At 49.5% G+C, this 24,721-nt stretch overlaps 2 protein-coding genes across 2 annotated transcripts; both read right to left on the bottom strand.

Annotated features, from left to right (window-relative positions):
- Positions 1-291: 291 nt before the first annotated feature.
- Positions 292-5,844, bottom strand: GOT1L1 (glutamic-oxaloacetic transaminase 1 like 1). Its single transcript, XM_014558092.2, has 9 exons — positions 5,730-5,844; positions 3,775-3,956; positions 2,899-3,010; positions 2,564-2,673; positions 2,254-2,346; positions 2,012-2,162; positions 1,344-1,509; positions 704-846; positions 292-443 (listed from the first exon to the last, which is right to left on the bottom strand). Exons 1-9 carry the CDS (start codon positions 5,842-5,844, stop codon positions 292-294), a joined length of 1,224 nt encoding a protein of 407 aa, XP_014413578.1.
- Positions 5,845-14,555: 8,711 nt separating this feature from the next.
- On the bottom strand, positions 14,556-18,390 carry ADRB3 (adrenoceptor beta 3). The gene is made up of 2 exons (XM_032468519.1): positions 15,985-18,390; positions 14,556-15,301 (listed from the first exon to the last, which is right to left on the bottom strand). The coding sequence occupies exons 1-2, from the start codon at positions 17,178-17,180 to the stop codon at positions 15,280-15,282; spliced, it is 1,218 nt and encodes a 405-aa protein (XP_032324410.1). The 5' UTR covers positions 17,181-18,390; the 3' UTR covers positions 14,556-15,279.
- Positions 18,391-24,721: the final 6,331 nt, after the last annotated feature.

Raw genomic sequence — 24,721 nt, 5'->3', positions numbered from 1 at the left:
AAGAAATAAATTTCTGTTGCTTATAAGCCACCCGTTTATGATATTTTGTTATAGCGGCCCAAATGGACTAAGACACCGGATTAGGGCCTTAACATGGCAGGTACTCAACAAATATGAGACATCTCCTTCTTTTCTGGGTCTCTTTTTCCCCTTCTTTGCTGAGGCCAGATCAGTGCTCCATAAACAAAGAGTGCTTTGCAGAGAAATGAGTTGTAACAATGAACAATCAGCACAGGATTTTTGCAAAGACTGAATCTTTTATTCCCATCAGGAGTCATTTACTTTTGGAAGTTATTTCTCGGAGTCCTTTGTGAAGAGGACAGCCTCACTGATGCTCTGAGTGATGTAATCTATGTTACAGGCATTGATACAGGTGAAATTGATCCTCCCATTCCTGGGGATGTAGATATGCCTTTTCTTGACCAGGTATTCCACCTGTTGGGCTGGTGATAACCACAGGGTCTCAGATCCTGCGGTGGCCACCTCTAGCTCCTCTCTAGCCCAGGGCAGGTTACGGAAGATAGGGAGTGTCAGCATTTCTGGGGATCCAGAAGAGTCTTTAAAGCAGTTCCACTTTCCTCAGGAAAGAATCAAGGTGTAGGGTAAAGCTATGGACTGGCATCTAGTCCATGAACTTTATGCTCAGATACAAGCCCAAATTCAAGGTCAGGAAGAGGGGAGCTTCCCCCTCCTAGACACTTACAGCTGAGTCCAAGATAGCTGTGGGACCCCTTCTGCTCAGTGATGTGATCCCAGGAGCCAGGGGTTCCCAGGAGCCGGAGCTTCTCCTTCACCTTTTCCTTGATGAGCATGATGTTATCCACAACCCCTTCCAGACTCTGCTTCCTGCCAAGGGAAAGGCAGCAAAAAATTAAAGTGTGAGATCGCCCCATGCTCTCAACCTCCTCATTGCCTTTCCACTCTTTTCCATTCAAAAGCCCCCAACCAGAGCACCTGAGGTCACACTCGTGGAGCCAGGGCATCTGGGATGGTTATAAATGGGAGGGGTTCCAGCCCATAGTAATGTAAGCAAGCAAAGCAGACTGTTAAGCAGACTTTGCCAGAGTAGCAAGCCTTTGATGCTTCTTCATCTCCACCTGCAATCTTGAGGAGTTCCAATAATTCAATAATAATTTGTCCTGTGTCCAAAAATAAGGTCCTATTACCTACTCCCTCAAGGTTGGGCACTCTCAGTTTAGACACTGACATTGGTACATTGGCTCCTCAGTAACAAAGAGGCAGCATGCGCAGGAGATGCACCCACTGCATCCTGCGGATCAGCAGGTCTGTGGTATCCAGAGGCTCTGCCCTTCCCCCGTCCTGTGCTCACCCCTCACCCTTACCATTCTCCCTGCAGAGCAGGGTTACAGAGGATGGAGGTGATAATGCGAGCACCCATGGAAGGAGGGCTCAGCCACAGGGCCCGGGCATAGTTCATCAGCTGGGAGAGGACGCACAGCAGGAGCTCGTTGCTGAGGGCCACCACGACAAGGATCCCGACTCCTTCATCTGCGGCATTGGGACGGACAGCCTGTCTCAGCCGTCCCCACCATTGCCAAGGCCTTCCCCTAGGTCTCTGCCTCCAGTCTGGCAGGAGACAGAGCTGGGCTACAGGGCCCTCAGCCCAGCCCAGCCCGGCCAAGCTGGTAGCCAGGCCCCAGGAAGTTGCCAGAGGCTCTTCTTCCAGAAAAAAGTAGTAGCCACATGTAAGAGTCTTAAAGGTGGGAAAGACTTGAAAGATCACTAAGTCCCACCCCCTCATCTTAGAGGAAACAGCATTGCCTAAGGTAGGGGATGAGATGTCTAAACTGGAGTCAGTTTTAGTAGCTGAGTTGAGACTGTACCACAGAACCTGACTTGGGGCTCAGTGCCCCTCCCTTCTGCCTCCACCACGCCCCCTCTGGAAGCCTGGGCTCTCTCCGGCAGGTAGGACATGTCAAGCACATCGCTTGGGCCCCTGGCATGGCACCAATTCAGCACCAGGCCCTCCCTTCTCCTGCCCACACCATACCGTAAATGCCAAAAATTTTGGACAGAGACTGGCTGCAGAAGAACTCAAAGCCTCGAGACACAAAGTATTTTAAGAATCTAGTCTCTTCTTCCAGATCACCAGTGGATAAACCTTGACAGGGAATGTCAAAAAATGGAAATATCCGCTTGCTCTGTAGGAGAAAAGAAAGTGAGACAAGGGACTGATGGAGGAGACGGGGGTGCGGTGAGAGACGGGAGAGTCAGGCGGGAGGGCAGGCGCACCTTCATCGTGGACATCAACTTTATCCACTGACTCTGTGACAGCTTGCAGTTGGTGACGTTCCCCATCACAAAGACACAGCCGCGCGGGGCCTGCTGCAGGTAGAGACTGTCCCGTCAGGCACAGCACCTGCCAGGTGGTGGTGGCCCCGCGAAACTGGGAGGAGACGTGGTCCTCCGTGTTGGTTCCTACTAAAGGGCTTGGAATCGAAGCCTCGAAAAGGCCTTGGATGATTAGTGGGGTGGAGGGAAGGAAAGGAAAATTAAGTGTAAATCAAGCCTGGGGAGACGTTTCTGAGCAGGGCACCTTTACCTCTACCACATCCAGGAGCATGCTGGGGTCCAAGCACAGTTTCGTGGAGTCCCAGAAGGAGTATTCATAAACTGAAAAACCCAAGTCCTGGAAGATGAGTCCATACGATTCTGTGGGAACACAGCTCCCTATTAGCTGCTACATCAGAGAACGGGCCTGGGGGTCGGTGGCCAAAGGTAGGAAAATAGCAGGAAAAGGAAAAGCATGCTTTGGCCCACCCATCATTTTTCTCATGACAGAGAGCGAGGAGGATAACAGTGAAGACTGCACATGGGGTGGGACTCGGGAACAGGGCGATGGGGACCTGCTGTCACCCTCACCTGCCCATCACTCACCTTTTTGAGAAGAAATGATGTAAACTATTTGAGAATCCCGACACCAGGTTTTGAGAAACTGGGCTCCAAGTTGGAAAGCACCACTGTCACCCACAGTGTGCACACCCCCTACCTGCCAGCAAAAATTAAGCAGGAATAGTAGAAGAGTGATGGGGACCCCAATTCCCCCAGGTGGTGACATTTCCCAGACAACGCTTGGGAAGGGGTACCACTTTCTCCAGGAGGTCAAAGCCACATGCTCCAATACATACATCTCCCTCCATCCACTCATTTAACCAGGTTTACTGAGCACCTACTATGTGCCAGACACTGTAGTAGGCACTTGGGATATACCAGGGAACAAAACAAAGACCCCCACCCTTGTGGTGCTCACGTCCATAGCAATCGTGGGCAGCCTTTGTCTGCAAAGGGCCAAACAGTAAATATTTCAGGCTTTTGGGCCATATAACTACTCAATTCTGCCTTTATAAGAGAAAGCAGCTCTTGGCAAGACAAACTAATCAGTTCCAATAACATTTTCTGGACACTGAAATTTGAATTTCGTGTAATTTTCATGTGTCACAAAATAATAACCCTCTTTTCATGCTCAATGATGAAAAGAACATAAAACCATTTTTAAAAGGGTAATGGCGATGCTAGCACCACTTCAGACTAAGATCATTCCCTTCTCGAAAGAGCCCGCGCATCAGTGGTGTGGGCTGGTGAGGAGAGCCCCGGCTTTGGGTTCCGATCCTGGCTCTGCCCTTCCATGACTACGCTCGGGACTCTCTGACCCTCGAGGGGGCCCTCCGAAGTCTCTTTCAGATTTAAAATTGTGCAATCTCTGATCTCCGCTCCTTGTGTCTCTGTGAGTGAAGGAAGAGCCCTGCTTCTCACCCTGTTCTCCATAATGACTTGGCTGTTCTTTCCAAAGAGGAGACTCAAGGAGGCCTGGATGAATGAATTCATGCCCATCACTGGCATGTACTCATAGTTCAGGGAGGGATCCTGTGCGATCTGCAGTCGGATATTGCGCACCATGGAGGACACCCAGGGTTGGCCTTCCTTGGTCATGCAGACTGTGAGGGGAAGAGCAGAGGGAACTTTGGGCGCCAGGCCTTGGTGCCTCTGAGTTTGGGCTCTGCAGACAGCCCACCAAAAAATTCACCTGTCCTGGCTCTCTAAGAGCTTTGGAAAGTTGCCTAGGAAAACGCAACTTTCCTTTTCTATTCCCCTCTTTATGAAAAGAATGTGTTGTTAGCGAATGTGTATAATTTTTGCCTTTTTTAAACAGACAACAGAAACCTCTGCCATTTTAAAGGACAAAAATGACTGACATCCAGGTGGCCAACAGGTGCATGAAAAGATGTTCAATATTGCTAATTATTAGAGAAATGCAAATCAAAATTACAACGAGTTATCATCACACACCAGTCAGAATGGCCATCATTTAAAAGTCCATGAACAATAAACGCTGAAGAGGGTGTGCAGAAAAAGGAAGCCCTCCTACACTGTTGGTGGGAATGTAGACCAGTGCAGCCAATATGGAGAACAGTATGGAGGTGCTTTAAAAAATTAAAAATAGTGGGGATGGGGAGGGTATAGCTCAAGTGGTAGAGCGCATGCTTAGCACACACAAGGTCCTGGTTTCGATCCCCAGCACCTCCTCTAAAAATAAATAAACCTAATTACCTCCTCTCCCAAAAATAAAAAAAAATAATTAAAAAATAAAAAAAAATTTTTTAATTAAAAATAGAGTTCCCATATGATCCAGCAATTCCACCCCTGGGCAGATATCTAGAAAAGATGAACACTGTAATTCAAAAATATACATGCACCCCAATGTTCATAGCAGCGCTATTTACAATAGCCATGACATGAAAATAACCTGAATGTCCGTTGACAGATAAGTGGATAAAGAAGATGTGATATATATATAATGGAATACTACTTAGCCATAAAAAAGAATGAAATAATGCCATTTGCAGCAACATGGATGGACCTAGAGATTATTATACTAAGTGAAGTAAGTCAGACAGAGAAAGACAATATCATATGTTATCACTTATATGTGGAATCTGAAAAAAAAAGATACAAATGTACTTATTTACAAACCAGAAGGACTCATGGACATAGAAAACAAACTACAGTTACCAAATGGAAAAGGAAGGAGGGATAAATTAGGAGTTTGGGATTAACACATGCACACTACTACATATAAAACAGATGAGCAACAAGGACCTACTATACAGTGCAGGGAACAATATTCAATATCTTGTAATCACTTATAATGGACAAGAATCTGAAAAAGAATATATACATGTGTGTATGTGTAACTGAATCATTTTGCTGTACACCTGAAACTAACACAACATTGTAAATCAACTATATTTCAATAAAAAATTAAAATTAAAAAAAAAGACAACGCGAGAGTTATAGATGCATGAAACCAAACAAAGGTGACCCTGACTTGCTCAGCGGCAAGGGCTGGCTGCACACTGAAAGTGTCCGTTTCAGGAACTAATCTATGTTCAGGCGCAGGAGAGGGAGGCGGGTAGAATGAAGAGGCTGAAGAAAGCGCAGTGTCCCTGCTGTCCTGCGTAAAGGGCTGCGGGAGGATACAGCTCTTACCAAACCCCTGGAGCCCCGAGAGAAGGGCAGAGGACACAGAGTGACCCGGGACATTTTCTGCTCTTTTTCCCACTGGGCGATTCTGTTAACAAGGACAGATCTCTGCCTGCGGAGGCTCCCGACTACCTCCGGACTCCTCTGCCGCGGTGGAACTCTGCCCTCCTAGAGGTAATTACGGTATACTACATTGCACACTACTAAACTACCACGCACGCATCTACCGCTGTAGGCCAGGAACATCTTGTTAGGGTGATCGTCTTGTTTGTAGGTCTTCAGCAAGCTGCCTTCCAGCTTCTGGGCTAGAGGCACATCCGTGAACACGGACAGACTGGGCATCGCTGAGCGAGAGTGAAGCCAAGACTATGCCTCCGCTCCTGAGCTCTTCTGCCCGGCAGCCTTCCTCCAAGTCTGGACCAGACAGGCCTGCCTCTTCCCAGAACCTTGGTGGCTCCAACGCAGAGACTCCGGACAACCGGTTACCGGAGCAACAGAACCCCACCACGCAGTCTCCGTGGTGGCCATCCTCAGGGCTGTGGGAATATTCCAAGGCACTTAGGGAGCATCCTCTGAGAGAAGGGGTTGGGGGAGAGCAGAGGAAGGAATTCCCAGATGCTTCTCCTTAACTCACTGCCTTCTCTAGTCACCGTATCAGAATAACAGGTCAGCCCCCTAGAAGATGGAGAACCGCGGGCAGGCAACGAGCCATGGCAGGACTTCTGCAGCAGAGAGAACCTCAGACCCAGCAGCAGTGTGAGTCGAGGGATAATGTTTAAAGAACTATTGCTTTCATTTTGCTCAGGCCTCCAGATGTTCAAAGGAATAGAAAGAAAACGCTGTTTTCTCCTGCAGTTATGTTAATAAAGAGTCCAATGGTTAGAAACAAAGTAATTTGCAACTTGGTCAGTCCTGTTTTTCTCAGTGATCTAGAAGCAAGCACTTCTACAACTGTGAACTGTTTCAGTGGAGGCCGAGCCGCAGATGCAGAAGGTAGATGTCAAGGGCAGAAGGAGTTGGCTTCTAAAGTTTGAGGTTACAGCCCACTAGCCGGGGCAGCCAATGACTGCCTGATTGTGTCCTGCGAAGAGCCAGCCCTCTTCACTCGGGGGAATCTGTGTGGTTCAATCTGCACTCCAGGATCCACCCCCTAATCAGGTCAAAGTTAGACTTGACCTGGGGCCCCCGTCCTTGCACGGCCCCCTCCCCATCACATTCCTGCTTCTCCAACTTCTTTGCAGGGCACAGCCTCTGCAAATCACGTTCCCAAATCCCTGACTCCGACTCCACCTGTGCTTCCAGGGAAACTGCCTTGAGACAAATGACTGTGAAAGTTATCCCTATTATGGTAAAAACAAACAAACAAACAAAAAAAACCTTTAAAACTTCAAAGAACAAAGAACACAGATATCCAACAATCAGTCCACAACCAGAGCTAACATTTTGACGTACCCTCTTCCAGTTTTCTTCTCTAAGATGCTTCTATTTTAAGATTATTGATATCAAAATGGCCGTGTCATTTTTCACCATATTTTTTTCACTTCACATTTCCATTGTGAGAATCTTAACATCTGTGCCAATGAGAACTTTCTATGGGCAAGTAATAAAAATCCCAAACCAAAGTAGCTCGAGCAAGAGATGGAATTGATCAGCCCTGTAACCGGGCAGGCCAGGCTGTCTCTGACTTCACTGGGTGGGTCAGATTAGAGCGTAAGGTGTCGTCAGGGTTCCAGCTTCATCTTCTGTGGTTCCCTTGGCTCTGCTCTTCGGGCTGAATCTGGGCGTGGGAGCAAAAGCCAATGTAGCACATGTGCAAAAAAGGATACATATTTGAGGAATTTATATTGCAGCTGTATTGCAAATCAGCTAAATGCCAATTACTGAAGGAATGTTTACATTAATAATGGGATGTCCATATAATGGAATTCTCTGCAGCTGTGAAAGGCAGCCCTACGTGTACAAATGTGGGAAAATCTCCAAGATACATCATTAAGTAAAAACAAAGGAGGTACTAATAGAGAGCAAAGTGGGGAACATTTTGGGGGAAATAAAAGATACGTCTGCATGTATCTCCACAGAAAATCTCTGGAGGGATTCCTGAGAAGCAGGTAACTGCGATTGCCTCTTTAAAGTGGAACTGGCTGGTTGGTAGACAGGACAGGGAATAACACTGACTTGCTTTCCACCATAATGTCTGAAGCAAGGTCCTGGATCAACACCCCACCGTGCACAGCAGACAGCAGGCAAGACATACGAGTAGTCTTCGCTCCCCAGGGAAACAGGGAGCTTGCCGGTTATAGGGGGGATTGGCTTTCCCCAACTGGCTCATGTTGGCTCATCAGTTACCAGGGAAACCAGCAGAAGGGCACGCCCCTCACCGCCCCTTCGATAAACTATCTTAGCAGAGATGAAGATTAGAACAATCACTAACTGGTGCAGAGGCATTTACTGACTAGGCTCTATGATCAGAGGGAAGATCAGTCAGGTGAGGGGCATGTAGATGAGGCAGGCGCTGGGGGAGCAGGGGATGTACAGAGAGCAAGAGAACAGCCATCTTGAGTGGGCCGATCGTCCACTTACGGATCCAACTCCAGCTTCTTTCCTAACTTCAGACGTGGGAATCCAAATGCCTCTTTAATATTCCAATAAATCATTAATAGATTTTTCAGATTTACTGTGTCCAAAAACTAACTCATGTTTTCACATCCTCCCATCATTTTCCCCCCATTTTAGTAAACGGCAAGTTCATTCTGCCAGGTGCTCAGGCCAGAACTCTTGGTCCCATCCCCAACTTCTCTCTTCCCTTACACCCTACATCCAAGCCATCAGCAAACCCTGTCGGTTTTACTTTGTAACATATCTAGAGTCTGTTCTCTCAATAAGAAGTTTTTGCTGGGAGGGATGGTTGGGTGGATGAGCAGAGGGTATAATCTGTGTTTAGATGAATGACAGAGGGTACAGTCTGTGTGAAGGTACAGAAACCAAGAAAAATGAATTCTTTAGTGAATTAAGTCTGGTTGGAAGAAAAGTGTATGGGGGAGGGAGTGGTGAGAAATCAGGTTAGGAATGTAGGCACTTGTCCATCTGATGCCAGGTCCTTATGTTCAGGGATCTGAATCTCACTCCCAAATGATTCAGAAAACCACTGAGTGATTTTAAGAAAGAGAATGACACTGTCAGATCTATATTTTAGAAAAATCCCTCTGGGAGCTTGCGGATGATGAATTGGAAGAGAGCCAGAACAAGGCAAGAAGTCCAAGTGTAGGCTATTTTAGTTAATTCGATTAAGAAGTGATGAAGGCTTGGGATATGGCAGTGGCTAATTGGTAGACTTGCCAGATGTCCTCCATAAAAATACCAGGCCCCAGACCAAGCGTGGAGGGAGATGTTGGTTCTGAAAAAGAAACTGCCTAATGTAAACAATATCTTCCGTATCAATAATAATGTTCACTTACTTTTGTCCAAATTTTCTACCTTTTTTTAAACATAATAAACAGAGCTTTTTCATTACAACAGCTTGCAAGAAATGTTCAAAAGCAAGGGCAAGGTTTTTTAAAAAATGTTTCACGTAAGATCGGAAGTGAGCAGAACACACAGGTCAAACCAGCAAGCCCGCAACCCTACGGCAGGGAGGGGTGTGAGAGTGGGTTAGGGAGAAAGAATGAGTTTGCTCTTGAGATTAGTTCTTCCCTCTGAGTCTTGATGCTGCTGGAGCAGTAATGTTTGCCATCAGCCCCATGTTGCTGTCCTTTCCCCAAGATGAGAAGAATTTCCCCATCGGAAAAGCCACTGCCTGTGGCTCTGGACGAATGTCCCAATGTCAACTAGATTCAGACTTGGACCCAAGGGGAGCGCTCAGAGGGGCCCGATCACATGATCCAGTGACTGGGAGAGGAGACAGAGAAGCCGTGGGTGGCACTGAGCTGATGCAAAGCTCTCCCATTCCCCGCTCTGCCTTCTCTGGGGAGAAGTGACCCATCCCCTCTCCCTTCTGAGAATACGAACAGTGGAAGCAATAAAACATCATCTCGTTTCTTGCTAAAGAGACTTCGGAACTGTGTTTGCTGTGCCTTTATGTTATCCAGTGAGACTCCTCACTAGCAACACAGAAAGGAAAACTGTAGTTAAATGGGCTCTGGACCTTTGGCTCCTAATTTTCTTAAAAGGTGTTGGGGGCAGGGGCAAGGAGTTGCAGAATGTCTGGTCATTCCCTCACTAGTGAAGGACAGAGGCTGAGATGCTATTCCTGGAACAGGCAGGCAAGAGTCTCCCACAGTCCTTTGGAGGAGAGTAGAGCATGACAGATCATGGGGACTTCCTGAGCTCCGGTCCCATTGTATTTTGGTTTCTGATAGGAACTTTTTAAAAACAGCACCAGAGCAAGACTGTTAGAAAGAGCAGAGCCTGAGGCAGGATCATGAGGGAAGTCTATATTCGTTTTCTATTGTGTCACAAATCACCACAAAGCAGCTCAGAGCCACAAACACTTACTCACAGTTTTCATGGGTCAGGAGTCCGGGTACCGGTTAGCTGGGTCTTCTGCTCAGGGTCTCACCTGGCTGCAATGATGATGTTGTTGGCTGGAACCACAGTCTCACCTGGGGCTCAGGAGCCTCTCCCAGGCTCACATGGACTCTTGCAGCTGTAGAATGCATGGTGGTTAGCTCCTTCAAGGCTAGCGGCAGCATCTGTCTTCTGTCGCTGACCTTCTTTTAAAGGGATCACCTGATTAGGTCAGGCCCACCCAGGATAACCTCCCTTTTTACTTAAGTCAACAGATTAGGGACCTTAATTACATCTTCGATATCCCTTCACCTCTGCCATATAATGTAACATGACCACAGGAGTAACATCCCACCACCTTTGCCATTTCTATTTGTGAGAGGCAAATTACAAGCCCCACCCACGTTCAAGCAGAGCGTCCTTGGAGGTCATCTCAGAATTTTGCCTACCACAGAGTCCAAGAGCTTCTGGCAAGAACAGCACTTCCCTGAGGAGGGACTGGAGTGGATGATAATCTTACAAGACCAGGACTCTTAGTGAAAGTGTAGTGGGTTGAACAGTAGCCACGCCCCAAAGATATGTCAACCTGGAACTTCAGAATGTGACCTCACTTGGAAGAAGGGTCATGGCAGACATAATTAAGGTCAGGATCTTGAGATGAGATCATCCTGGATTAGGATTAGGCCCCAAATCCAAATCTGATGTCTCTTATAAAGAAAAACACGTGTCTTTATAAGGGGCAGAAAAGGAGATGACCCTCAGGGACACAGTGGGAAAGTGAAGACAGAGGTAGAGATGGGACTGATGTGTCTCTAAGTCAAAGAAAGCCAAAAATTCCCACAGCCACCAAAAGCTGGGAAAGAGACGTGGAACAGATTCTCCTCCAGAGCCTCTGGAGGGAACCAGCCCTGTCCAAGCCTCAATTTTGGTCTCCCAGCCTCCAGAACTGTGAGAGGACACATTTCTGTTGTTTTAAGCCATGAAGTTTGTGGTAATTCGTTGCCGCAGTCTTTGCATGTGTAATCAAGTTAAAATGAAGTCATTCTGAAGTAAGCTGGGGGCTGATCCAAATGGCTGGTGTCCTGATAAAAGGAGGGAAATGTGGACACAGACACACTGAGGGAGAAGAAGGCATGCAAGGGTGGAAGCAGAACTTGCAGTGATGCAGCTGCAAGCCAGGCAACGCCAATGTCGGCCGACAACCACCAGGAATGGCCAGAGACAAAAAAGGACTCTTGCCCAGGAGCCTTCAGAGCGAGCATGCTCCTGCAGTCAACACCTTGATTTTAGACTTCTAGCCCCTAGAACTGTGAGAGAATAATTTTCTTTTTGCAGTCCTGTGTTATGGAAGGCTTGGCAAACTACGACATCATCTCCCTCTTCTGGTTCCTTAGGGCTCCATTCTCATGAAGATACCATAAAGCACTGATGTCCAGAAGTGCCCTCAATCTTAAACCTTCTGTGCATCCTTAAAATTAGCTCATTGTACGTGTTGCAACCCAATGATATGGTGAGCCAAACCAGGACCGAAATGTCAGGCACAGGCCAGATCAGGGTCTGAATGGGAAACAAGAGCAGGAGGAGGAGGTGTTCAGTGACACGAATGTGAAACCAGCGGAGTCAGTCCGAGGTGGGGATGAACCTGCAGAAGAAAGACCAGGAGGACACACCCACGGTGACCAAAGACAGGTGGGTCCAAGAACCAGGCTGTTTATGGAAGCAGAACTAAACAAGGACCAAAACCAGGAGACCTGGGACTAGTCATAGCTCCGTGCTCTGATGACACGACTTCCACTTCAAAAGCAGCCTGCAGGAACTAAGGAGAGCAGTAATATAATCTCCATTTGACTCGCAGGCAAACAGAGATGCTACAGTAACATGCCCAGTGTGACTGATTGTGAGCAGTGTGTGTGGGGAAAAGAAAGTGAACTTCGGAGTCTGGTAGCCAGGGGTAGCAAACTCTGACTTCTGTGTGCTGTATTTTTACTCTTTTGTCACTTCAGCAAAAAACTTGAAGAGCACCTCTTTCCGAGTTGGCGTATTTATTGGTGTTCACTAAAGGTTCATTTCCTTCCTTCTTTTCTTACTTGTTTTTCCAACTCCAAATCCCATGCAGTGTAGACTACCAACCACAGTGTTGCCTTTCATTGACGAGTAATCATGGCTACTCACAATTCACCTCTCTAGAAGTCAGTTTCTACACCCATTTTATCAAAGGATGGGGCTAAACCTTTTCTAGGGTCTCTTCCAGCCAACTTGGGAAGTCCACACATGTTGTACCTCACATCGCCATCAGGGGGCGCGCCTCGCACCGGTGAGCCCTTTGATGGAGCGCCCCTACTCTGCATAAACGCTGAAGCTGCAAATCTCTGCCTAGAGACTCGCGGAGGTAGATGAGAGCCAGCCATCCCTGTCACCCTCATTTCCCTTCTAAAGGCAAGAGAGGAGAGGAAGGTTTATTCGCCGTTTATTCTGTAGATGAGGAAACTGAGGACAGCATTTTGATTTTCCTCAATCTCATGATAGGATGAGCTACGAAATGTTCAGTGGCCTTCTGGAGTTTGTGCTAATTAAACTGAGTTGGGCGGTATACCTAATTAGCCTAAGGCAGACTTGGCCAGGGCTTTTGGGCCCTAGGGTGGGGGAGGGTTAGCAGAACTGGACCCTCATTGCCGGCTCCACTTCTCCCCCGGACAGACACACAAACACAGACATACTCCCTCCACCACGGGGTCTGAGAGGGAGCCTGGATCTCTGGCTTTGGGGACGGAACCATAAAGAAGCACCTTTTCCACGGTCTTCACCTGGGCCCCGAGGACAAGAAAGAGAAGCTTCTCCACTCTGTAAGGGTTGGGGGATGCGCTGGTGTAGGATAATAGCCCTGTGACTGCCCATGGGGACCCCAACATGCATTTACCACATTCCCCAGAAACTTCCAGGGGGAGAGTCCTAGAGAAGTCTGTCATCACCCTCCGCTGACCCTAATTCTGCCTTCTCCTTAGCAGTTCCCCACAACCCTCCCCAATGCAGAAGGCATGTCAGCTCTGAGTCCTCCAGCTTAGCCCTCTTCTCCCAGTCACTTCTACCCACACCCAGGCAGGGCCAGGGGTTCCCAGGGCCCTTTTGTCCTCATTGGTCTGTGAGTCTTCACATCTCTAGGCTCAGAGGATGGGTGTTTGTCTTCCACAGCTGAGTGCTCGGGCCCTGTGCTAGCAAGAGCAGTCCGCCAGGCATCCAAGGACGTAAATCTCCCTCAGCCTGACACCTGGCCACAAGTTGCTGGAGAAATGACCAGAGTTGCTGGCTGCCTCTCCATCTGTCAGAGGCACTGATGACAATTCACAGACGGAGTCCGCAGCTCCGGTGCAAGTCTAAACACTCCCAAGGAGCCTGACAGCTGGCACACGGGTGCGTGTCGAGCAAGACTCGAGCCGTATGAGCTCCTGGATCGCGTTCAAGGACAATTCTACAATCCAGAGCCCCCTTCCTGCCACCCCCAAATCATTCTTCTCCCCTGCCTAGGTCTGACCTGGCAACTTCGCTCAGAGATGTTGGGAAAATATCCCGAGATGTGGAGAGAGGCCCTCTTACTTATTCCTAGGCTAAAGCAAGACTTCCCTCTCCACTAAGGGTTCAGAAGTTGAGTCCTTGCCAAGAAACCTTCCACACCTCAGACACCAGAGATCGCGCACCGCTCTGGGTGGAAAAGGAGAAAGTCATCTGTGGTATGCAAACATCCTAAGAAATAAAACCTGGACTCCTGGACAAAAGAGCCGCCGAGTCCAGGTCCAGTTTCCAGGGAACACCCATATGTGGAAATCCACTGAGCTTATCCTCAGGGCAGATCAAAGTTTTATAACTCCGGAGCCCCTGAACTTAGCCGAGGCATTGTAGTTGCTGTCATACAACACGTTAAACTTCTGATGATTTACTGGCACTCTGCCCATGGAGTTGAAATAAGAACTCACAAAAATGACCCAGGGGTTTCCACAGAAATTTTCTTTCCATAGGAAACTGCCTGATAAGGTTGCTAAAAATTGGAATAAAGGGGGAGGGGGAATGATCAACGAGTAACTTCAGTTTGACTTCAAAGGGATGATATAGACTTCCGCAGCCCAGGAAAGGAAGTGGGAAGGTGGAAGTTTGGGAAAGGATGGGAAATGTCAGAATATATTTATAACCCAAGACGTCTGCCCAACACAAACAATGCTCTGTGCCTCCAGACACACCCATACACATCCAGCACCGAGCAAAACTGGCTCCTGATGGCAACGGGAGCTCATGAATCCACCATAGGCTTACAGAACAGGAGTGACACTTCCTCCTGTGGGCCCTCCGCTCAGTCCTGGGAGTACGATGGCTTCCAGGAGATAGGAAAGGGTGGGGAGGCAGAAGTGTCAAAGGCTCAAACTCTGTTCCCGTCACCCAAACAGACTATTCATCTTTTTGTTTCATGAGGATTAGGAAGAAAGGAGCAAGGATTAGTCCTAATTTATTGCCTCTGTCAAAAGCTAGCTCCAAGAAGGGAGTAAGTGGATTATGAAAAGAAAACAAGTGGAGAAAAAAGAGGGTAACGGGTAAACTGCATTCAGTAATATTTATTAATTTGATTTTAAAAGGAAAAGAAGAGATCCGTCCTAATGGTTCACCTCCTTATGAACCCAGGAAACCTCCCCTACCCCAACCCTAGAGAAGTCCTTCTGACACCGCTGTGAGGTAGATCAGAGCCATCCTGTGTCTTAAAGTGACCCAGGCTGGTGCTTAGACAGCCAGCATGAGAGAACCAGGGACAAAACCCCAAATTTGACTTTTCCTAGCATCCTCTTCTCAGCGTGGGTCTCCAGGCCTCCAGGACACTGAATGGTTCCGGAGGTCCAGGTGGCAGGAGGAATGGAACTGGGGGGGAGGGGGGCTCTCTTAGCCCTAAGCACACAGCACACAAGTCAGTAAGGTGATGTGTGCCCGGCCAAAGCTACCCCACCTGCCGCAGGGGCAGCAGGGCACAGGCAGCCGGACACTCCAGCTACTGAGGTAGTGGTGAAGTTCAGGGCTGGGCTTTAGAAACGTTCTCTCAGCAAGAAAGAGAGAGGATGGTGAAAACCCACTTGGTAAGAAATCCCCCTCCCCAGCCAGGCCCCCCTCCCCCTCCCATGGCCCAGTCATCAGGTTCAGGAGGGCAGAGTTTTCCAGCTGGGAAACTCCACAGGGCTCATTCTGAACAGAGGCCAGAGGCTTTCCAAAGGTTCTGGATCAACGGAGTTATTTCTTCAAGGCCTAAGAAAGTCCCCAGGAAGCCCTGGAAAAAAAAAATGGAGATGTCTTGGGATGAGAGGGCAGAGGATGGGGAGGAGGGCACTGGGGGCAGGGAGTGGAGGTCAGGGACCTGGGAAAGCACCTGGAATTACACAAAAGCTTCCAGGTTCCACCCAACCACAAAGGGCCACCCCGAACTCCAACCCTGCCCTGTTCCCACCAGGAAGAATTCGTGCTCACGGGTTTCTCGCTTCCATTGGCCCTCAGGTGGGTTCTCACCTTCAGAGCTATCAAACCTTTCAAAGAAACCAGAGCTGAGCCCCAGGACTGGGAAGGGGGGTGGGGGTGGGGGCTCTAGTCTTCTCTGCAAGTCATAGTCAGCCCAAGAGGTGGCAAGAAATCTGGGCAGAGAGAGAACTGAGCTAGAAAACCCAAAGTAGAGCCGGACAGACGGCTCAGAGCCCTCGGGCACAGTTCTCCCGGGCTGAAGAATAACCTGCCCTCCCTCCTTTGCTTCAACCCCAGGGCGGAGGGGGTCGGATACGGGAAAGGAAAGGGCCCTGGGTTACATTTTGGCTCCCTACTCCGTGCCTTCCTTCTCTCAGTGCGGAGGCCCTCTCCAGCCCCATCGTCTAATACCAAAAACCAAACTCAAATAATTGACCAAAGGAGACACCGAATGCTTTTTGATCCCGAGCCGCAAACCCCTTTGCCTCGGCTACCTACCGGTCGAGCGATGGGCGCTGCCTGGACTCCTCCGGGGTAGTCAGGGCCACGGGGACGCCAGAGAGGGCACCGTGTGGGGAGGCGGCGGCCTGGTGCTCCCCCCTCCGGCAGCGGCACAGCAGGCGGCGGAAGGCTCTGCGAAAGTCAGGGCTGCGGCAGTAGATGAGAGGGTTAAAGGCAGAGTTGGCATAGCCTAGAGAGTTAAGGGCGAGGAAAGCCGGGCCGGGCACCAGAGAGGGGCCGCCGAGGGCGCGCACCACGTTGGCCACAAAAAAGGGCAACCAGCAGAGAGTGAAGGTTCCCATGATGAGACCCAAGGTGCGCAAGGCGCGGTGCTCCCGTAGGGGCAGAAGGCGAGCCGGCCGCCGGCCGCAGGAGGGGACACCCGCGGGCGAGGCGCACGGCCGGGCGGGGCCGGGGGACCCGGAGCGAGACGGAGCCGGCGGAGACTCTTCTGGCGGGAAGCGGCCCCGCTCCCGGCGCAGCAAGCTCAGTTGGCGCCTAGCCACGACGAAAACTCGCGCGTAGACGAAGAGCATCACCAGGAGCGGAAAGTAGAAGGAGACCGAGGAGGAGAGCAGCGCGTAGGGCATGTTGGAGGCGAAGGCGCAGCAGCGCGGATTGGAGTGGCAACGCTGCGCCTCGGCGTCGGCCCCCATGCGCCACCATTTGCTCATGATGGGCGCAAACGACACCGCGGCGGACACGATCCACACCAGGACCACGGCCGCCCGGGCGCGGCGTTTGGTGACCAGCGCCCCGTAGCGCAGCGGGTTGGTCACCGCCAGGTAGCGGTCCACAGCCAGGGCGCACAGGGTTTCAATGCTGGCGGTCACACACAGCACGTCTACCGAGGTCCACAGTTCGCAACCAGTGGCGCCCAAGGGCCAGTGGCCGGTCAGTGCCAACGTGGCCCCCGGCGGCACTACCAGTAGTCCCACCACCAGATCGGCTGCGGCCAGCGAAGTCACGAACACGTTGGTCATGGTCTGGAGTCTTGGCGTCCGGGCGATGGCCACTATTACCAGCAGGTTGCCTCCTACGGTGGCCAGCACCGCCAGCGCCAACAGCGCCCCCGCCAGTGCCACCGCCCACGGCACCCCTGGCAGCCCACTCGCGTTGGCAGTATTGGGCCCCAGGGTGGGGACATCTGGCCACGGAGCCAGAGAGCTATTCCCATGAGGCCACGGAGCCATTCCCGCGTCGCGCGTGGGGCGGGAGAGAAAGAGGGAAGGGATATCCCAGCTTAACCGGCTCAGGGGTGGGGGCAGCGGGGCGTGGAAGCGATTCCCCCGGCCTGGGCCATCTTCCCCAGTTGACCAGGAGAGAATGCTCAGCCTCACCACCCCCCACCCCCACTCTTGGGTGCCACCGCTGGGGAGTGGGGGAGGAGTGGCGGCCCTTAAAGGAGCAGCGACCAATAGTCTCGACGCTCGGCGTCAGGAGGGGAATTGGGGGATGGGGAGGGAAGAGAAATGGATACCCGACGTCTCTATTAGCCAAATCTGGAGTACGGCCGCTGTGACTTCCCTGCCACGACGTGCACGCTCCTGCGGTGACCAGCTCCACGCGCTCAGCACAGTACTCCCGCGGCACTGGTTTTTCTGGAACTCTGCACCAATTTCCCCGGAAGGTCCAGCAGCAACGCTAGGGAAAGGGGAATGAAGAACCCCCGCTCCTTTACCGTTTTGTCAGGGGAAAAGGTAACCCTCCCAAGGCAAGCGGAAGCCCCCACAGTAGCCCGCCATCTACTGGGGTGCCCTCCCTTAAGATATTGTAAGTTAAGTTTACATAGGGCAGCCAGCGTCTTCCCTCTTCTCCTGAGACCTCCTTCCAATGAGATCTGGCCCCTTCCCTTCTATTCATTTACCTTCCCTGTCACTCTAGTTTTCTGTTTTGTTTTGTTTTGTTTTGTTTCCTTTTCAGCTGATAGAAAAATCTTCCATTTGTCAGCAGTCTCTATCATTGTCTGCTCATTTTAATATGGATTTGGCCTCATGTAGCCTGAGAGGCTGAGAGTTTCCCTTTATCCATCTTCCCCACTCCACAGTGCCCCCTCTGCACACTTTTCCACCTAGAAAACTTCTAGCTGGTCCCCTTCTCTTAAAATGCTCCTTTTGTCAAGACGTGCTAAACAGGACCACATGGGTCCCAGGTTGAGGCTCATCCAACCATCACCCCCAGCTCTCCACATCCATCACGATGGCAAAGTGTTCCCTCTACTTCCTGGAAGATTTTATTCATAAACTTTTAAAAATTAGAAGACACTGAGTTGAGGAATCCCCATGTTGTGTCCTTGTGTGTGAAACCATGGACCTGTTTTTTCTTCTGTTATCTTTTTTTTTTTTTTTTGGGCATTCTTTTTTATTGCAGTATAGTCAGCTTACAATTTTGTGTCATTTCTGGTGTACAGCATCCTGTTTCAGTCATACATATACATGCATATATTCATTTTCATGTTCTTTTTCATTATAGGTTACTGCAAGATATTGAATATAGTTCCCTGTGCTATACAGTAGGACTTTGTTGTTTATCTATTTTATGTATAGTACTTAGTTTCTGCAAGTCTCAAGTTGGTTTTCTATGTCTGTGAATCTGTTTCTGTTTCATAAATAAATTCATTTGTGTCTCTTTTTTATATTCCACATATAAGTGATATCATATGGTATTTTTCCTTCTCTTTCTGACTTCACTTAGAATGATGATCTCCAGGTCCATCCATGTTGCTGCAAATGGCATTATTTTATTCTTTTTTATGGCTGAGTAGTATTCCATTGTATACATATACCACAACTTCTTCATCCAGTCTTCTGTTGATGGACATTTAGGTTGCTTCTTGGCTATTGTACATAGTGCTGCTGCGAACATTGGGGTGCATGTGTCTTTTCAAATATAGTTTTCTCCAGGTATAGGCCCAGGAGTGGGATTGCTGGATTGTATGGTAAGTTTATTTTTAGTTTTTTAAGGAAACTCCATACTGTCCTCCATAGTCATAGGCCTGGTATTTTAACACCTCTTGAAGTCTCCCCTACAGTCCAGTTGGAGGTTCCCCTCGCCTGAAGAAGCCCAGAGCCTCCCCCCCTTCCTCACTCGCTCCCCTCACCCAGACAGAAGGCTGGTTCCTGAGCCAAGCTCTCCCAGTCTCTAAGCCGGGTCCTCTCAAACTAGTTGTGGGGAGGTGAGGCTGCAAAATAAGCCCCTGGGTTCAAGTTGTAGGACAGGCAGGAAGATATAATACCTTTATTAAGTCCTATCAGAACCTGATCCTTGAGCTGTCTTGCTTTCTCCTCTGAAACAATGGGGCAAAAGGGAAAAAAAATTGTAATGGAAAATGCCTCCAGGGCCATGCCTTAGTGAGTCTCTTTTGAACAGCCCTGTATTTCAAAAGAACTCGGTATAGTCACTGGTCTAACCAATCCCTCTGGGAGGCCAGGGGCTGGGAGTTAGACTGGAGGGGAAGTGAGGACCTAAAATTATCCCCAAGGAAAAAGAACCAATTCGTCTCCTGGGGACCCAGTAGCTCACCCACGAGAGGGCTGTTCAGTGGCTCCCAAGCAAATGCCTAGTCTTTACATGCAGTACCCCAAGCAGGCCTAGCGGGTGGAAGTGGAGGGGCCTAGCCTCTGCCCCCCACCTCCAGTCATGCCCTGGTGGTGACGGCCCCACTCGGCTGGAGTCTTGACTGTGGCCTCCTGTTGACCATCAGGGCAGTCACTCCCAAGCCAGGTTTTGCAACACCCCAGAGTGTTGCCAGTTATCTCAAAGGGGTGTCATAAGATTCTCAACCAGTCATCTCTAAAACAAATCCATGTCATCCAGCAGTCCCCACTCCCCTCACCCCCAGGACACCAGAGTGTGGGGAGGGGACAAGGCAGGGAGAGGGGTGCCAGGAAGTCCAGCAACTTCAGAGTTCAAAGCCTGCCATTGCTTTAGGGGTGACCTTGTTATTCTGAGGAAGTGTGTAAAAATGTTTATGTTTCAAAAAAGACAAGATTTCCCAAACTATGTGAGTGTGCCTGCATTTGGGGAATGATTAGGCTGATAACCAAAGGAGATTATGTGGAGAGGAATTCCGGCCCCTGTTGGAGGAGGCTTTTATGAGCCTGCAGAGAGCAGTGCTTCAGCACCTGGCGAGGGGCCCCACTGCTCCAGCCACGCCGTCCCCCCTCACCCCCCTACCTCCAACCCCGGCTGCCACAGCCATTCTCAGGCTGACCTCCTCCCTCCCATAGTCCCCCAGTCCCCAACCCCTGCCTTGGTCTGTGGGATTATTCTCTTTTTTTTGTGTGCTTTTGTGTTTCCTAATTTTATCTTTTGAATAGGTAATGCATTCACATTATTCAGCGATCAAAACATACAAAATGTATGGGAGGTTATAGCTCAGTGGTAGAGTGCGAGCTTAGCATGCACGAGGTCCTGGGTTCAATCCCCAGTCCCTCCATTAAAAAAAAAAAAAATGCATGGGATAGAAAATTTCCTTCATCCTGGTTTTCAACTCCCTAGCAGGTCACCACCATTAGTCTCTTGTTTCTCTTTCCAGTAATATTTTATATATGAACAAGTCAATTCCAGATGCATTTGCCTTTGTCCTTTCTTTTCTACCCAAGTAGCAGTAAAATGTACCACCGTCCTGAACCTTGCATATTTTACTTTAACAATATATATCTCTGACCCCTCCATGCCAAAACACAAAAGCTGACATTTTAGTATTCCACTGTTCGGATGTACCATAATCTGTGAAACCAGTCGGCTATTCAGAGGCATCTGATCTACTTCCAATCTTTCCGAATAGATGACATTGTAATCGTGTGATTTTACACGTGTGTGAGTATATTTGGAGAATAAATCCCCATAAAAAGAATTGCTCTTTTGTGAGGTATATAGTTTGCAAATTCACGAGATACTGCCCCACTTCCTTTTCCAGGCAATGTACTCATATACCCTCTTGCCATCATTTTTGCTGGTCAGCCGAGGGCTGGAGGCAAGTGGCCTCCTGCTCTGGGAAGTCATCCTAATGACTGGCTCCAGGGGAGCTGGTGCTGCCCAGTGTGTAGAGGTCAGCCAACTGTGGATAGAAGCAAACATTGCCCAGAGAGAGCTTTACTCTGGCCCTGGGTCCCCAGATAACCTTTGTTCTGCGCCCTTGGAAGCAGACTGTGAGTGTGGGCCTCTGAATCTACTGAGGTCAGGCCCCCAGGCTGCTGCTGTTCATGTGTAAGGGGCTCCAAGGATGCAGGTCATCCTGTGGTGTCAGGTGCCCAGTTGTGTGATGGTCCGTGCTTCGGCAGAACCAGAAGAGGCAGCAGCTGCCTGATGCACAGAAGTTCTAATGGCAGGTGTTCTCTCCTTCCCTTGTTGGTTGTATCTTGAGGTCCATCCTGTAAGTATCGTGGCCGGGTACTGTGTGTGCCTGTGTCTATGTGCGTGTTTATGTGACAGGGTAGGAGGAAGCCTAGGGGACTTCAGGTGACTGAGCCTTGGACTTCAGTCCAAGACTATATGTGTTCCAATTTTCCCCTCGGTTTCCTGTCTCTCTTCTACTGTAACCATCCATTCAGTTTTTGAAATGCTGTGTGTAGATGTGGACTTCCAAACTGATGGTTTGGTGTCTGCTGTTTCTCCTTTTGTCACAATTAGTCTGGGGGATAAGATGGTGATGACACAGAGTAAGGGCTAAAAGGGGTCTTAAAGATCAAATTCAACACCAAGATTTTACCGAATTAAAAAGCTGGTGGGAATGTAGTTTGGTGCAGCCACTATGGAGAACAGTATGGAGATTCATTAAAAGACTAAGAATAGACCTACCATATGATCCAGCAATCCCACTCCCAGGCATATATCTGGAGAAAACCCTAACTTGAAAAGATACATGCACCCAATGTTCATAGCAGCACTGTTTACAGTAGCCAAGACATGGAAGCAACCTAAATGTCCATCAACAAATGACTGCATAAAGATGTGGTATGTATATAATGGAATACTACTCAGCCATAAAAAAGAATGAACTAATGCCATTTGCAGCAACATGGTTGGGCCTAGAAATTATCCTACTAAGTGAAGTCAGACAGAGAAAGACAAATATCATATGATATCATTTATATGTGGAATCTAAAACAATGACACAAATGGACTTATTTATGAAACAGAAACAGACTCATAGACATAGCAAACATTATGGTTACCAAAGGGGGAAGGGAGGAAGGGAGGGATAAATTAGGAGTTTGGAATTAGCAGATACAAACTATATAAAATAGACAACAAATTTCTACTGTATAGCACAGGAATATCATATCTTGTAATAACCTACAATGAAAAAGAATATATATATATATATATGTGTATATATCTATGTATATATATAACTGAATCACTTTGCTGTATACCAGAAACTAACACAGCATTGTAAGTCAACTATACTTCAATTTTAAAAAATTAAAAAATAGAAAAGCTGAGGCCTGGAGAGGAAACTGAGGTGGGGCCACAACCACACAGTAAAGGTTCATCCCTGACAGGTGCTCGGGCATCCTAGGAACTAGCACCTCCCCTGGCTCCCTGCCAGTCTGTGGCCGGTGCCATTTCCCAGCCTGTCCTCTAGGACTCAGAAAGGACCTTGCCCAGCCCCTAGAACTGAAAAGGAGCCCCCAGCCTAAGACTTTCCTTTTCTTCTACAACATGGCATGGCCAACTCAACCTACATCTGATGCTCCCCAAGGAAAGGAGCTTGAAAGGGAGGCAGAGAAGGGGCCTCCATTCTTAGGAAACAAGGTCCCCTGGTGCCTAAGGCTTAGGACAAGAGGCTTAAATGGGCAGAGAAATGGGTGGGCATCTAGAATTTTCTAGCAGAGACTTTTCTCTTGTCCTTGGTCATTATGGAAGAAAGGACTAGGAAATATTTCTTTTTCTCCTATAGTAGGAAGAGAAATCTTTGTTCTAATCTCTGAATAATCACTAAAATCCTTGACCAGTAGAGAGGCTGCTCCCCCAGGACGGGGAAGGATCACACAGCCCCCCTGCAGACCAGACAGGAATTTCTTGGGGTTCTGGAAGGGAGGTGGGGGAGGGATCTGGAGAGTTGGGGAGGGAGACAAGCAGGAGAGGGTGCCCACCAGCCCCCAGATCGTGCCTTCCGAGTCACCCTGGATGCTTTTTTGGCTCATTTCCTTATATCCCATTTCCTTGATTGGAGAAGGAGCAACGTGGGAGAGGGCGGATCCACTGAGCTGCTTGGATCTGCCATCTCCCTGGGAGAGAAACTCAAACAAGCTAGAGCCTTTCAGGCTCAGAAGGAGACTGGCACTCAAGCTGCACATTCTCTGGCCTTTCTGCCCCATCAGCCCAACTTTCGCCCAAGAAACAGGTGCTGAGAAAAGGGGGCCCAGTGCTTGGAAGGAGAAGCAGCAGAACAATGAGATGGTTTCTCCTCCGACGGGGACACCTAGGCCTCGCATGATGAGCCTCTCCAGTTAAGATGGAGCAGAGAGCTTTCCTGTCTGGGAAGAGGAAGGAAGCTGAGCCCTGCAAACCCTTTTGGATGGCCAAAGCCCATCAGGAAGGAATCCAGCCTGGGGGTGGTCAAAGTGCAGATGGCAGCGGAGAGGCTGTGCCCGGGGGAAAGTGTTTCCTGTTTTTGAAGATGTCATGGATGGGAAAATGCCATTTTCTTTTAATCCCAAGGGGAGGGAAGGGATTTTGCTTCAACAGGAGGGGGAGGAGGAGGAGGAGGGGACATCCTTGAGCCTGTCATGCAGCAGTCATCACGGGAGGACCTTGCTGGTGGGGGCGTGGCAGCCCCAGGCTTGCTGGGCACTTCTCTCTGTGCCAGTCCCTACATCAGGCCTCCTGATACAGAGGTGACTAGGACCAGCTCCTGCCCCCAGGCAGGGGGCTCCCAACGCATAGAAGGAGTTGGGGTTCACTCTGTTCTGCGGGAGCAGTGCTGCCAGTCTTGAATCAGCAGCCTTGGGTGCAGACATCGGGCGGGACAGCTTTGTCCCGTGGTGGAGAAGAGAAGGAAAGCATGGAAGGGCACCCCTTGGGGACCCCAAGATGACACCTTCGAGGACAGCCTGCTGTACCTTTCACTCAGCCTTGAGACGTCCTCCTCTGGCCTCAGCTGGAAGCTTGTTCTACCTTCTCTGCTGGACAGGGGTTTGGGCAAGTGTCAGGCAGGGAGGTGGAGGTACAGCGGGGGCTGGAGCCTGGAAGCAGGTCTTTATCAGTGACCCCCTCTGCTTCCTGGAATTTGGATTGTCCCCTGGTTCCTTGAAAGAGACAAAAAGTTTAAGCCAGTGACAACAGGGGGTGCAGAAGAAGAATGGGTGAAGGAAGGGCGGAGTTCTGAGCTGGGGCAAGTCAGGGTGGGGCTGGGCTCCCCCAGAGCAGGAAGGTGGCTTTGTTTGGAGGGGCACAGTTTATCTGCAAGCCCAAAGTGAGGAGGGCCTGGAAGGGGTGGGGAACAGGGAGACAAGGAGGAGAAGGATATAAACAGTGCTGGGAATGCCGGCTCTCTCCTGGGAGGTTGGGGCAGTGGAAGACAGCCCTAGATTTCTAAAACACATCTTTCCCTTTTTGGCATCTGGACCCCATTAAAATATTCCAGATGAGGCCCTTGACATTCAAGGCCCAGGGTGCCTGTGGATTCCAAGACCCCTTCAGGACCACAGAATCCTAAAGAAATGGCATTAGGAAGGGAAAGAGTCCTTGTTAAGGGCAGTGTGGGCCTCCCACTCCCTCACTC

Source organism: Camelus ferus, chromosome 26 (assembly GCF_009834535.1).
Source record: "Camelus ferus isolate YT-003-E chromosome 26, BCGSAC_Cfer_1.0, whole genome shotgun sequence".
Classification (NCBI taxonomy): domain Eukaryota; kingdom Metazoa; phylum Chordata; class Mammalia; order Artiodactyla; family Camelidae; genus Camelus; species Camelus ferus.
This window is presented reverse-complemented; position numbering and strand designations above follow the sequence as displayed.